This window comes from Barbus barbus (assembly GCF_936440315.1).
Source record: "Barbus barbus genome assembly, chromosome: 39".
NCBI lineage: Eukaryota > Metazoa > Chordata > Actinopteri > Cypriniformes > Cyprinidae > Barbus > Barbus barbus.
The window spans coordinates 26694116-26708932 of record NC_136717.1 but is presented as its reverse complement, the minus strand read 5'-3'; the positions used below and the strand labels follow the sequence as shown (position 1 = coordinate 26708932).

The window sequence follows — 14817 nt, the reverse complement described above, 5'->3', positions numbered from 1 at the left end:
CCATAGTATAAAATGAGTTTGTGCGATTGCGTATCTTGAAAGTGAAACTATAACGCGATTGATCGATCGTTCAAAAGCAGTTTCAATGCCTTGCGTATTAATAACGGCTCCCTGATGACCGCATTTTATATACAGTATAATTACCCGATGATATAACTAGGGATGCACCGATACCGATACTGGTATCCGGTATCGGGTCGATACTGAGCTCATGTACTCGTACTCGTATTCGTTAAAATGCCGTGATACTAAACGCCGATACCACGCATGTGATCAGTGCCATATTCAGTCAAAGAAACACCAACAACAGAAAAACAGACAGCATAATGTAGTTATTAGAGATTAAGGATGTCTAAAAATGTACATGCAATGAATATAATGTTAAACATTCAGCATTAATGCCTGTATAGCTGATGTGAGCAAGCTGATAAGCAAAACACGCTGAGTGGATCCAGCGCGCGCGGCGGCGCAGATGCGCGAGCTTGTCGAGTGAATATCCCTTTCTCACAGATATCACTGGAAAGTTTGTACTTCGGTCGGAAATGTCAAAAACGAGTAAGTAAAACAATGCACAAGTTACTTAACAGTAGGGAGAGAGAGTGATAGAGAGAGCGCGCGCGCGCGCACTTCTGTGGTGTGATCTTTATTGATGTTCGCTCAGCACGCATCATTTGAATTAAAACTAAATCGTAAATATATGACAACATATAGGGGCATTCATTCACTTTAAACATCATTTATTTTTAACCTTAAGCCTTGAACACGAGTGAAACACAAGTGAAACCATCAGCCTGTGTGAAACGCGCTAGGCTGTTCTGTACTTGTCCGTTTCATCTGCTCCGGTACACATAAGTGCGCGCGCTGTGCGTGTTTTCCTTGCTTCATGCGTGTTTCTGCAATTATATGGCTTTGAAATCTAAATCGCAGCATGTTTCAGATGAAAAAAAAAAAATTCTATATCTGAAAATTATTGATTTATAACGAGTGGTTCCCTGCATAATTACAGCAAAAAGCGTGGTTACAGCACTGAGCCGTTGCAATGGAGCAGCTCTAATGCTATTTAAGATGATGTACCATAGAGCAAATAAATAAATAAAAAATGAACAGTGAAAGTAACAAAAAATTGTAAATTACATTTTAATGGGCATAATTAAGTGTGAAAAATAACCGAAGGATATACAGTCAAACCAAAAATTATTCAGAGACCAGATATTATTATTATTTTTTTTTTTTACTAGTGGGTGCAGGACACTATAGTTAATTTAAGTAACTGAGGATAGCAAAATAAAGTAAACTGTGACAAATTATACCCAAAAATTCTTCATACAGTGGACTATCAGTAAAATTGATGCAAAAGTGAGACCAAAAATTATTCAGACCAAATGATGGAAAAAAATATTAAATTCAGGCTTTCATGAAGCTGGTTGACAGCATGCCCAGGAGACTACAGGCTGCCATTAAGGCTAAGGGTGGGCTGACAAAGTATTGATAGTTGCGTAAATATTGTCATACCAACAGCTGTCTGAATAATTTTGATTGATTGATAGAAAGGTATTATCAAGCTAAATTTGTTCTGACACAGTTTAACTTGGAGTTCTTGTAATATTTTATTAGCATTTTCTAAACTATAGCGAATAAAATGTGAGAAATGTTGAAGGTGTCTGAATAAATTTTGGTTTGACAGTATCTATTTGATAAATGAAGTTAATCAACTAACATTTTACATACTCATTTGTTTTCTTTACCCAATATTTAAAAAATGTACAAATACAATAAAAGCATTGGTATCGGTACTCGGTATCGGCAAGTACCAAAAATTTAGGTATCGTATCGGGCGAGTACTGAAAAAAGTGGTATCGGTGCATCCCTAGATATAACTGAGAGAAAGTATTTAAATATATATTTTCCTCCCTGTGTTTCCTTCTTGCTGTGAGTTACTGAAATGAGCCGCACCAATCAGAGCAGAGCTCATTATTATTCATGACCCTGCCAAATAAGCAGGGTTTTTTGGCAATATCGCACACCCCTACTCTCAGCACATTTCTGCTTGCTTTCTATAAACTCAAACACAAAGCATATAATGACCTACACAAACAGTCAACTATTAACCAACACATCATTAACAATCATCCAGCACTATAACTCTAAAACTCTAAGACACATTATAGACATAACAGTAGGAATGTAATCCTGCTCTGAAAGCATGTGTATTGTGATGTGTCTTGTGTTGAGGTTGGAGTGGCCGAAGGATCACCCGTTTCCTCTGCACACGCTGCGTTTCCGGGACGGTTGGGAGCCGCCGGTGCTGGTGTCTCGTGAGCAGGACGTGGCTCAGCTGGCGGAGAGGCTCGGCGCGGCGCAGACCGAGGTTCAGAGACCTGTGGACAGATCTCCGCTCAATGTGAGACGCTTGTTCACCTTTAACACTTACAGTGTGACGCTGTGAACTACTTGTTAAAGTGAAAGTGTTTTCTCTCCCAACAACAGCCAGTGGTCCAGGACTTCCCCGGCGCAGATGGGTACGGCTACAGTCACTCTTCTTACAAGCGTTTGCACCTGCTGGAGCCAGACATGGCCGTGGCTGCTTTTAAACACGCGGTCAGCCGTCATGTAGATAGGTAAAACCCACCTGGGTACGAGCGACCGCACCGCGCGCCCTGGAGAACCGGCTCAGCGCAGGCTGCGCTTCTGGGTCTGTTCCGGGTTCATTCTGCTTTTCTAAACTCTCAACTCTGACCTGAACTCTCAATCTGTTCAAACGTCCAGGTTTCTGTCTTCTAATGGAGTAAAGACTCGTTCTTGAGCTCTGAGACGCTCCTCCATGGTGGCAGCGGTTGGTCAATAACCACATTCATCCGTAGATTCAGCATTTAAAGAGAGCGAGCTTGTGTTTTTGCTGCAGAAAATCATGTTCTTCAGTGTTTTTGTCTTGTTTTGCAGTACAAATATGTCAACAAGATACATTTACTTGTGAAGCAAAATTACTTCAGAAATATAGTGGGAAAAAACCACATACACAAAAAAACTAACAATTATTTTACATATACTATTTTTTTATTATTATATTCTTGGATATGTCAATGATTAGCAACAACATTAAGTTTGATGCATTATTTGTTTTTTGTGCAGTTTCAGATTTAAAAAATGCTGCTATAATGTGGAAAATAGTAAGAAGCTGAAAAAGTACTTGGCAGCAGAATGAAAGCCTGCATGATTTTATGCTAAAATGGTTTAAATTAAAGACAAAATATTGCTGTTTCAGTGTGGACATATTTTTGCACCTTCTGTAAAATAGACTTATTAAAGGAAATGAGCATGAAATTTTGTTTTTATTTATTTTTAGTATATTTATTAATAAAAGTCTAATAAATCTAATAAAAGTCTAAGTCTAATACACACTTTTGACCAAATTTATGCTGTTTGCATTAACAACTAGTTTGATCAAACACACACACATAAGGGTTAAAACAAGACCAAATATCTGGCAGGTTAGTCAAAACAATTAATCTTGTTTTTCCTTTGAATTAAGTTTATTTTTCTGACCCCATTCGCAGATATTCTTGTTTTAAGCTCAAATACACTTAAGTTTGATTATTATTTCAGAAAACAAGGTAAGAAAACAATATCTTAAGTCATTTTGCTTCTTAGTTAAATGGATCTTTTTGTAGTGAAAAACTAGATGTGATTATTTTTTTTTGCAGCATGCCTCATTTCTGGAAGTTCATTGACTCTTTCTCTTCAGGAACCTTGAGGCTCACAGCCAGATGCAGAGGAACTTTGCCAAATCCAGATATGACTTTGTGGCCAGAAACAACACTGAACTGTCTGTGATGAAAGACGAGGTGGTGGAGGTATGATGATGATGATGGTGATGATGTGGCATCAGTGTGACGTTCTGTCATGTGACGTGTCAATCTGATTGGTCGTCAGGTGCTGGATGACAGGAAGCAGTGGTGGAAGGTGCGAAACGGGTCGGGCGCTTCAGGATATGTGCCAAACAACATCCTGGAGATCAGCAGGGCAGTGGACATGACGGGCCGCGGGGAGCCCATCTACAGCCACACCATACAGGTGACACACACACACACACAAGACGCTTACTCAGCTTCTGTCTGCATGCTTCATCTTCACTTTCATTTCATCTCCTTGTTTTGCCACGTCATAGAATTATTGTTTGTGTTCATCTGTTCATCTTAAAGCTAATGATGCCAAAAAAGGAATTTGAGTTGTTTAAGGTAAACAAGTGTTTGTGTTCAGTTTGTTTTGATTTCCTGCATTAGTTCAGTTTATCTCCCTCTGTGTGTGTGTGCGTGTGTATCTGTGTGTGTGTGTGTGTGTCTGTGTCTCCTTAATCATATTTTGGGGACAAATTTGTACACATAAGTGAGTTAAACCTCCCAAAACCTCCTTTTAGAGACATCCTGATATAAAAAATAACAGTTTTTCATAAATCGTAAAAATGCAGTGTGTTTTCTGTTAGGATTAGTGTGTTAGTTAGTTAGTTAGTATTTATAACTAGCTGTAAATAAAACAATAGATATCTAAGGAATAACTAATAAATGCATGTGTGTGTGTTTTATTTGCTGTGTGTGTTAGTTGTTGAATTTCATTTTCACGTAACTCTTCATTTTTCTTTCAAGCAATTACTGGGCGAGTTAAACGAGGTAACTGGATTATTTTGACTTGCAGTCAGTGAAACCCCCCATAATCAACCATCTCAGTATGTTTTTGATAGAGATCTGTCTGTGTAGAGGCCGGCTAGACATTAGAATTATTAATACAGTATAAATTATGAACTACTGGAGATTTGTGTGTTATGGTCCGTTCACACAGAACACGTCTTTGCGTCTAAAAACGTGAGATGCAGCTTTTTAAAAACGCACAGAACACCTCCTCCATCATGCTGCTGTCTAATAAAACCGTTGCCATGCCAAGTTGCTACTGTAAACAATGCTTGCCCCGCCTCTGGGTTCTTCTGATTGGTCCACTGTTCTGGAACTGACATTGAAGAGCGGCGCTGCGTGTAAACATTTAAATTCTTTTAACTTGACACAGTGTCTTAAAAACGCTGCTCTCATGCAAGATGCTGCAAAAGACTCGAGATGTGAGTAATAGTAATACACGTCCGTCTAGTACGTGTTTACATAGAAAAACAAAGTAGCACATTGAAATAGAAAAGCATGTTCTGTGTGAACGGCCCCTTAGAGACCTCATGAAATCAGATTCATGGCTTTGATGAGCTCATCTGATGTCCAATCGAAGTTGATCATGTGATTACAGCAGGTCTGGCAGGTGAACTAAATCACGAGCGCTTCAGCATGTCCTGTGTGAACAGGAAGTGCATCAGTGCAGCGCTGGTTTCATGAGGTCTTGATCACAGCGGAGTTCAGTGTCTGACTGTGCTGTTTGTCCCGTTCAGAAGCAGCGCTCAGATTATGTGCCCAAACCGGTGGTGACAGAAGCCCCACCCACCCCGATGGCCCCGCCTCCTCCCGCCCCTCTGCAGATCCCCACCCCCCCGCTGCCGCCTGCACCCACCCAACATCAGGATACACAACCGGCCGACGGCCAACAACACAACAACAGCAGCAGTGAGAGCGACGGCGTGACCATGAGAGAACATCAGAGAGAGAGACCTGCGCCCGCCAGCCGTATGCACTCTCACACACACACTCACACACACACTCTCTCTCTCTCTCTCTCTCTCTCTCTCACACACACACACACACACACACACACACACACACACACACTCTCTCACACACACACACACACACTCTCACACACACTCACACACTCACATAATCAGCACATTTTCTGAAAAATAAGCCATACTGGTCAAATCGATTCAAAACATTAAAGGGGTCATGAACTGAGAAACCAAAATTCCCTTGATCTTTTCACATAAAGGTCATTGTACTATAAAAACATCCTGTAAGTTTCATAACTCAAAACTTTGTCATTAGTTTAAAAAAAGCTTCTATTGAAGGCAAAACCACAGCTTTTGGAGTGTTCTACTCCAGGGGTCGGCAACCTTTTTGGTATGACGTGCCATTTTTTAAATTTTTCTGGTTAACCACTGTACATAAACATTTTTAATTAAAACAAAATTTGATTTCCATGCAAATAGTTTCTTAAGATTTTTTCATAAAAAACTATTTATGAAAAAATCTTAAGAAACTATTAAAACCTTTCAGTTTAATCACCATTCTATATTAATGTGCTGCGCGCGCACACACACTCACACCACTCGCAGACAGAGATCGGAGATCGTGGTGTGCAAAAAGTAACATTCAGAAGCTCATAAACTGCTTGTCAGTGCTGCCGCGCGACTTTTGATTTGATCTGAAGAGCCTAGTATGTGCAGCGGTCGCGTACGCATCCGTAGACTAGCGCAAGTTAATTCTCACACTTTAATAGTATTTATAGCTCCTAACAGGCTGTGTCACTATGAGAAGTAATTACCTCAAAATGTAAGTCAGAGTGCAGTTTTCCCTATTGCCGTAGTTTGCCGATTACTGTTCTACTCTATGATTTAAAAGTATGGATAAGCCCCACCTCCGCAGTAGAACATCAACACCTGCTTCTACATAACTGCCTGTTTAGCCCTGCCCACCAATTCGCGCATGTAGTGTTTACGAGCGAGGCGAACGCTCAGGTCTATGCAGAAACCAAATGTTAAAGATGGCTCTGAAGACAACAAGACGATGATCAGTGCCAAGTTTTGGAAAAACAGTGTTTACGTTGCCTTCCTGCTGATCCCAACGTTAGGAATGAGTGGATGAACTTTATTTTTTAATGAAGATCCAGATCAATCATACTCAACTATTAGCCAATCACAGCCGTGGGTGTTTACTTCCGAGTCTACGATCCTCCACGCCTATTCAAACAGAGCGTTCTGATGAGGCGGGTTAAAAACAGGACAGAAAATAGCCTATTCTAAATTGTTTTTTGATGTAAAGATCTTGATAACATTATAAGTCGACCTCAGAGAACAGTACAAAATAAAAAACAAAGGCAGTTCATGACTGCTTTAATAAAAACTGTAATAGTATCTCAATGTGTAAATGACACGCACATACATACCCACCTGCAGCATTATCCGTGTGTTTCTCAGGCCGGAAGTCCAACATGGAGGAGGTTCAGGACGAGCTGATGCACAGACTGACTCTGGGCCGCAGCGCTCAGAAGAAGTTCCAGGCTCCATCTCACTCCTCCAGCCTGCCAGCGATCAACGTCACGTACGACTCCACGCCGGACGAGGTCAAGGCCTGGCTGCAGCTCAAAGGCTTCAGCGACGTGTAAGTGACTCGTTCATCCGCTCTGTATCATGAGTGAGGTCATTGGATGCCCATTTTCCACAAGTTAATATGATTCTTTAGGGTCTTAATGAAGTCTATAACATACTTTGGTTGAAATTTCTCAATGGTACTGTAAAAGACACCCTTTTTACCCTGTCAAAATCAGCTCTGTTTTCAGCAAGCCGTTTTAGTCCTTGTTCCTTTAAATGCTAATGAGCTCTGTTGACCCCGCCCCTCTCTTCCGTGGGTTGACAAGCTGTTCTTATGAGACTGTTTACTTTAGCCACTGAACTTGCTAACTAGCACGTTATTAGGAAAGGCGATTTGCAAAGATTCATAAAAGAACCTTATACTCACTTCTTCTGGAGGTGAGGCTGGATCACGAATGATTTGCGTAAACATAAACGCATTTAGCCATATCTGTGGGCACATTCCCTTCACAAACAAATGTAATCCACTGCGTCTTCAGTGGCTCAGATGTCGGGAGTAAATGATGACTGCTATGTTCATATTACATCCAACAACAAAACACCTCAATCTCTTAATGCGAGACATTCTTGTCTACATCTGCTGCGCCGGTGAAACAATGGCAGACTGATGACAGCTCACTCAGGGCGGGTCTAAGGTAATACACTAGTGTCAATCAACAATCATGGGCGGGGCCTTGGTCTATGTGATGTCACATAGACAGGCATCTGAGAATGGCTTGATATGAGAAAGGAGAAATTATTTAATGAGATGGGGAAAAAAAAAAACCTTATCATTATAAGGTGGTTGTGTACACACACTGCCAACACACATTTATGTCCAAACATCATAAATTGCATGTTGGATCCGATGACCCCTTTAAGGCTGATGGGTTGAGCTGTTGTGGTTTGATCTGCAGGACTATCAACAGTCTGGGTGTGTTGACCGGCGCTCAGCTCTTCTCTCTGAACAAAGACGAGCTGAAGACCGTCTGTCCTGATGATGGCGCTCGGGTCTACAGCCAGATCACCGTCCAGAAAGCTGCTCTCGAGGTGAGTCGACTTCCTCCGCTTCTCCTCACAGATCCTTCCTTATTTCTCTCTTCATTCCTCTTTCAACTCTTCTGTCATAATCTAAATGTGTCAGACCGGATCACATCACACTGACCGTACGATTCCAGAAAGTAATAGCATAACAGTATTCCCTGAATCGAATCTCGAGTCCGGTTAGTTAAATGGCTGATAAGTTGCTTAACTCTGGCAAGTGTCGCTTGGGTTTTTCTGTGGTGTTTTTGCTGTCTGCAGGTTTTCTTCTGACCCTCCCATGATCTTCACATGTAATCCACGTTCCTCTGAAGGTACTTTAGTATCATAGCGAGGCGGCTTTGCTCTGTTTAGTTAACAGCAGTTTAGTTAACACATCATTACCCAGTTCCTACTTAAAGGGATAGTTTACAAACCTGTACGAGTTTCTTTCTTAAACGATATCTTTTGATGAATGTTAGTATGCAAAGAGTTGATGGATACCGTAATACGTTGGATGTCAAAAACGGTTTGATTCCCAACATCCTTCAAAATATCTTCTTTTGTGTTTAAAGGAAGAAAGAAATTCAGGTTTGAACCAACTTGAGTGTTACATTTACATATGTGACCCTGGAGCACAAAACCAGTCATAAGGGTAAATTTTTCAAAATTGAGATTTATACATCATCTGAAAGCTGAATAAATAATATTTCCATTGATGTATGGTTTGTTATGATCGGACAATATTTGTCTGATATACAACTATTAGAAAATCTGGAATCTGAGGGAGCAAAAAAATCTAAATATTGAGAAAATCTCCTTTAAAGTTGTTCAAATGAAGTTCTTAGCAATGCATATTACTAATCAGAAATGAAGTTTTGATATATTTACTGTAGGAAATTTACAAAATATCTTCATGGAACATGATCTTTACTTAATATCCTAATGATTTTTGGCATAAAAGAAAAATCAATCATTTTGACCCAAACAATGTATTGTTAGCTATTGCTACAAATATACCCCAGAGACTTAAGACTGCTTTTGTGCTCCAAGGTCACATTTTTGGGTGAACTGTCCCTTTAAATTGGAATATAAAGTCATAACTAACTCTGTACTACTAATAATAGTGTCAGTATTCAGTTCAGTTTTTGTTCTCATCTGATAGCGTCAGTGGAGTTAAATCAATAATATTAGTATTTGAAGCCCTCCCAAAATAAAAACAAGCATAAGAAATGGCATTTGTTTGTTTCGATTGATCTTATGATGCACAGCGACTGAAGTCTGACAGGTAAACATGACAATAGCAGTCAATCTGCTGTTTTATTCCAGCTGTTACTCCTGCTCTTATCAGTAAATATTTAGTTTGAACCATTAAACATAACAATGCATAATGCAAAAATATTTAGTAACTTGCCACACACCTATCTGGTGTTGTTTCTTCGTCCAGCTCATATTAATATTTCAACAGCACATTTGATTTTGTTTGCACATGACCGATGATCTGCGGCTCATTGAGTGCACATAGTAATAGATGCGTATGTTGTTTAGTGGCTTCTGTCTCATGTTTCCAGTCATAGTTAGAGAACAGATGCTTTCCCAGAATCCCTCAAGCGCCCCTTTACACGTCCATCATTGTTAGTTTAGAGCATCTGATGAAGACCTTCATCCTCATTCACTCGTTTCTGCTCTTCCTCTCTCTGTCTCTCCATCACGCCGCAGGTGTTGAGCTTCACGCAGCTCGTTTAAATGAGTATTTTGTGTAGGGCTGGGTTGGAAATACAGATTTCTTGATTTTAATCGATTCTCATTTTGATGAACCGATATTGATTCTTAAATTCCAAGAACCGATCTATGCTGTTTTCTGTAACACAGCTTAATGAAACATTATTTAATTAAAACATTCCATCCAAATGTATCGCAATAAGCTTTGTTCTTAGTTACATTTGATAGCAAACAAAGTCTCAGCTTTCAATTTTTCATGAAATTCAAACAATAAATACAGTTTTTACACTTTTTAATGTGGTGATAGACTGCTGTAGTGAATCAATCATCTCCTCCTCTTTACCAATAGTTACAGCAGCAAATAAACACGAATGAACATCAGAAGAAACAGAACAACTTATTGAAATGAATCATGTCCCAGTGTTTTAAATACAGAGAGATATCAATAAATCAGCTTGTGATCAATAATGTCACATTTACCTCCGAAATATATTCAATGACCATAAACTCGGTAGTCAGCTACAATAAATAACATTTAGCTAAATATATGCAATAAATTACCTATTCATTATATTTTTTACTTAAGCTTTCCTTTAATATTAATTGATATAATTTAAAAAAAATTACTTTCTATTCTAACTACTTGTTTTATTTAAAAAGAAAAAAAAGTGCCTCTAACGCTAGCGTTCTCTATTCTTATTATATTCTGTCTACTTGTTTTCTTTTTATTTATTATATACAGTTGTGGTCAGAATTATTGGAACCCTTGGTAAATATGATCAAAGAAGACTGTGAAAATTAACCTGCTTTGTTAATCCTTTTGATCTTTTATTTAAAAAAATCACAAAAAGCTAACCTTTCATTGGATAATAAGAATTTAAAATGGGGGGAAATATCATTATGAAATAAATGTTTTTCTCAAACACACGTTGGACACAATTATTGGCACCTTTTTATTCAATACTTTTTGAAACCTCCATTTGCCAGTTTAACAGCTCTAAATGTTCTCCTATAATGCCTGATGAGGTTAGAGAACACCTGACAAGAGATCAGAGACCATTCCTTCATCCAGAATCACTCCAGATCCTTTAGATTCCCAGCTCCATGACGGTGCTTCTTCTCTTCAGTTCACCTCACTCATTTCCTACAGGGTTCAGGTCAGAGGACTGGAATGGCCAGCAGAAGCTTGGTTTTGTGCTCAGTGACCCATTTTTGTGTTGCTTTTGAGGTTTGTGTTTGGATTATTGTACGGTTGGAAGATCCAAACATGGCCCATTATAAGATTTCTGATAGAATCAGTCACTTATTGATTTTTTATCTGTTGGTATTTGATAGAATCCATGATGCCATGTGTCTGAACAAGATGTCCAGGACCTCCAGCAGAAATATAGGCCCACAACATCACAAATACAGCAGTATATTTCATTGTACACATGGGGTACTTTTTATCCCTGTGTTCACCAAACCCATCTTGAGTGTTTGCTGCTAAAAAGCTCATTTTTTAGTTTCATCTGACCATAGAAGCCAGTCCCATTTGAAGTTCCAGTCATGTCTGATAACTGAATATGCTGGAGTTTGTTTTTGGATGAGTGAGGAGAATTTTTCTTGAAATCCTCCCAAACAACATGTGGTGATGTAGGGGCTGTTTGACAATTGTTTTTAAGGTTTTCTGACCCCGAGACTCAACTATTTTCTGCAATTCTCCAGCTGTGATCCTTGAAGAGTCTTTAGCCACTCAAACTCTCTTCCTCACCGTGCATTAGGACGATATAAACACACGTCCTCTTCCAGGCAGTTTCATTACATTTTCTGTTGATTGGAAATTCTTAATTATTGCCCTGATGGTGGAAATGGGGATTTTCACTGCTCTAGCTCTTTTCTTAAAGCCACTTCACTAATTTGTGAAGCTCAATTATCTTTTGCTGCACATCAGAAATATATTCTTTGTTTTTTCTCATTGTGATGGATGATTAAGGGAATTTGGGCTTTGTTTTCCCTCCTATTTATATTTCTGTGAAACAGGAAGCCATGGCTGGATAATTTCATGTTCATAATCACCCTAGAGTGCTCAAAATTGTGAATATGAATGGGAGTATACTTCAGAGATATTTTACTCTTAAGAATTTCTAGGGGTGCCAATAATTGTGTCCAATGTGTATCAGAGAAAAACATTTATTTCATAATGAGATTTCCCCCCATTTTAAATTCTTATTATCCAATGAAAGGTTAGCTTTTTGTGAATTTTTTAAATAAAAGATCAAAAGGATTAACAAAGCAGGTTAATTTTCACAGTCTTCTTTGATCATATTTACCAAGGGTTCCAATAATTCTGATCACAACTGTATATATATATAAAAAAGAAAACTTGCTATGTGTACTGCGTTGGGCTAACCATGTGTATATGCATATATAAATACACACACATGCATGTATATATTTAAGAAAAATGTTACGCTTATATATGAAATATATTTATATATAATATAAATTATATGAATATAAATATATACATGTAAATGTTTTCAAAATGTGTGAGCCTGGAGCACAAAAGCAGTCTTAAGTCGCTGGGGTATATTTGTAGCAATAGCCAAAAATACACTGTATGGGTCAAAATGATACATTTCTCTTTTATGACAAAAATCATTAGGATATTAAGATCATGTTCCATGAAGATATTTAGTTAATTTCCTACCATAAATATCAAACTTAATTTTTGATTAGTAATATGCATTGCTAAGAACTTCATTTGAACAACTTTAAAGGAGATTTTCTCAATATTTAGATTTTTTTGCTCCCTCAGATTCCAGATTTTCAAATAGTTGTATCTCAGCCAAATATTGTCTTATCCTAACAAACCATACATCAATGGAAAGATGATTTATTCAGGTGATGTATAAATCTTAATTTCAAAACATTGACCTTATGACTGGTTTTGTGGTCCAGGGTCACAGGGTGTGTGTATTTATATACAGTATACATAATAAATATTCACAGTACACACATATATTATGTAAACAAAAACTTTTATTGGATCTGATTAATGTCTATTAATCGTTTGACAGCACTAGTAATATTTAATAAATCCATCATGAAATCAAGTTTTGACATCCACTATATAAATGTTTATATATTAAGAAAAAAATGGAGTAGAAACATAATTATATCAATAAAACTTATTATATAGGTTTTATTTTAAAATCTTGGTTTATAATAGTTTTTCCAGCATTAGTTGAGATTTTGTTTTTTTTTAAATATATATATATATATATATATATATATATATATATATATATATATATATACTGCACCTGATTGCTTGTATATCCAAAGGAATCAATATTGATTGGAACTGAATCGGATTGCAAGCTTGTGAATCGAAATCAAAAAATCTAAATGGTGAAATTAGTCTCAATCCCCAGCCCTGAGGTGTTTGTGAGTGTCTCACTGCTGTTCTGTCTGTGTGTCTGTAGAGGAGCTCCGCCTCAGAGCTGCAGGAGGTCATGAGGAGGCGGCAGGAGAAGCTGGTGGCAATCGATTCTGGCGTGGAGTCCTTCGATGAGGGGAGCAACCACTGACCCCTCTCTCACCTCTGACCTTTTACAGGACGCCGTGGAGCGTGCTCAGTTTGCTGCCATAATGCGCCGTCGTCAAGAACTCTTGGACCCGTCCGATAACGGAACTGGATCGGATGCGGACGAACACGCGTGACGAGACGCGAGAGGAAGTTTGCTTTTTGTAGAGATGTGAACGTTGCTGCAGCGTTCTCCGTAGGTTCCTGTGAGAACATCAGAGCAGTATGTAGCCTAGTGCCATCGAGTTCTGCCTTCATAGTCCAACATCCTGGAACGATTCTTATATATTTGCAGTCATATTGTACTTTTACTGCTCAGACAGAAAACACCTGTAAATATTCCCACACGACTGGCTGGATCTTGGACCAAATATTGATTCGATTAACTATTGTTCCTCAGACACTTCTGACTAATGATATTTTGAAGTTCAGCCAGATTATTTATCAGATGCTTTGAAAGTATGTGGAGATGTATGGGTAAGACTTGTAGATTTTTTTTTTTACTAGCAAAATAATATTTCTGTACCTGACCGTTTTGTACTGAATTGTTCTGCCAAAAGAGAAGCTTTATGGAAATGAAATGTCCGTTTCTCTAGATCTGGTGTTTGTGGCGTTGGCTTGAATTATTTGAGTTTCACAAGGACGTGTGACAGGTTTTGGGCCAAAATCCTCTTCTTCCTCTGTCTGCAGATCTCATTCTAATGATGTTGCCATCAAAGCTTCTGAAATATAAATGACTTCTCGTAAGCATTGATTATGTTCTTCTCTGTCCCAGTAACGTGACTGATGTTTGGCCAAATCAATCTCTGGGTTCAAGGTTCCTATTTAAACACAAATTTCGCACATTCAGTGTGTAAATATGTAAACTGTGTGCAGAATAAATGGAATCATGTGACCTCTGTGTGGTGTCCATGATAGTGTGATTGTTAAAAAGCTCTCAGACCTGCACTTTCTACCTACTGCAAGATTTGAACCGGGATGCAGACCACTGAGCCACTTGAGAGCTTACCTGTAAGAAAACAAATCAATAAAGAAAGAGATTCAAAGGAACGTCACTCAGACCATTGAGCCACTGAAGCGTCTTTGGAGGGAGTTTTATCTCAATAATTCAAACCCAATGAAAGTTCTTTCCTTTTTGTCAAATATGAGTGTAATATAAAATTGAGCTGTACTGCTATAGCACTCAAGGCTGAATCAACTTTGCTTCATAACTGACAAATTTAGCAAGACCTGT

The 14817-nt window shown here is 38.5% G+C and overlaps 1 protein-coding gene across 7 annotated transcripts in view; it reads left to right on the top strand.

Annotated features, from left to right (window-relative positions):
* LOC306858611 (epidermal growth factor receptor kinase substrate 8-like) overlaps positions 1–14478 on the top strand; it is a 45336-nt gene extending 30858 nt beyond the window's left edge. For 2 of the 7 annotated variants that reach the window (XM_079399216.1, XM_079399215.1), the window contains exons 15-24: positions 2233–2401; positions 2488–2618; positions 3743–3851; positions 3931–4071; positions 4200–4235; positions 4641–4664; positions 5420–5651; positions 7118–7301; positions 8188–8320; positions 13616–14478. In XM_079399216.1, the coding sequence (XP_079255342.1) occupies positions 2233–2401; positions 2488–2618; positions 3743–3851; positions 3931–4071; positions 4200–4235; positions 4641–4664; positions 5420–5651; positions 7118–7301; positions 8188–8320; positions 13616–13720 (1264 nt within the window). In that variant the 3' untranslated portion in view covers positions 13721–14478. Of the gene's footprint in view, positions 1–2232; positions 2402–2487; positions 2619–3742; positions 3852–3930; positions 4072–4199; positions 4236–4640; positions 4665–5419; positions 5652–7117; positions 7302–8187; positions 8626–13482 lie in introns of all 7 variants that reach the window. The other 5 variants (XM_079399219.1, XM_079399220.1, XR_013783217.1 and 2 more) reach the window with 4 other exon arrangements.
* The last annotated feature ends 339 nt before the right edge of the window (positions 14479–14817 follow it).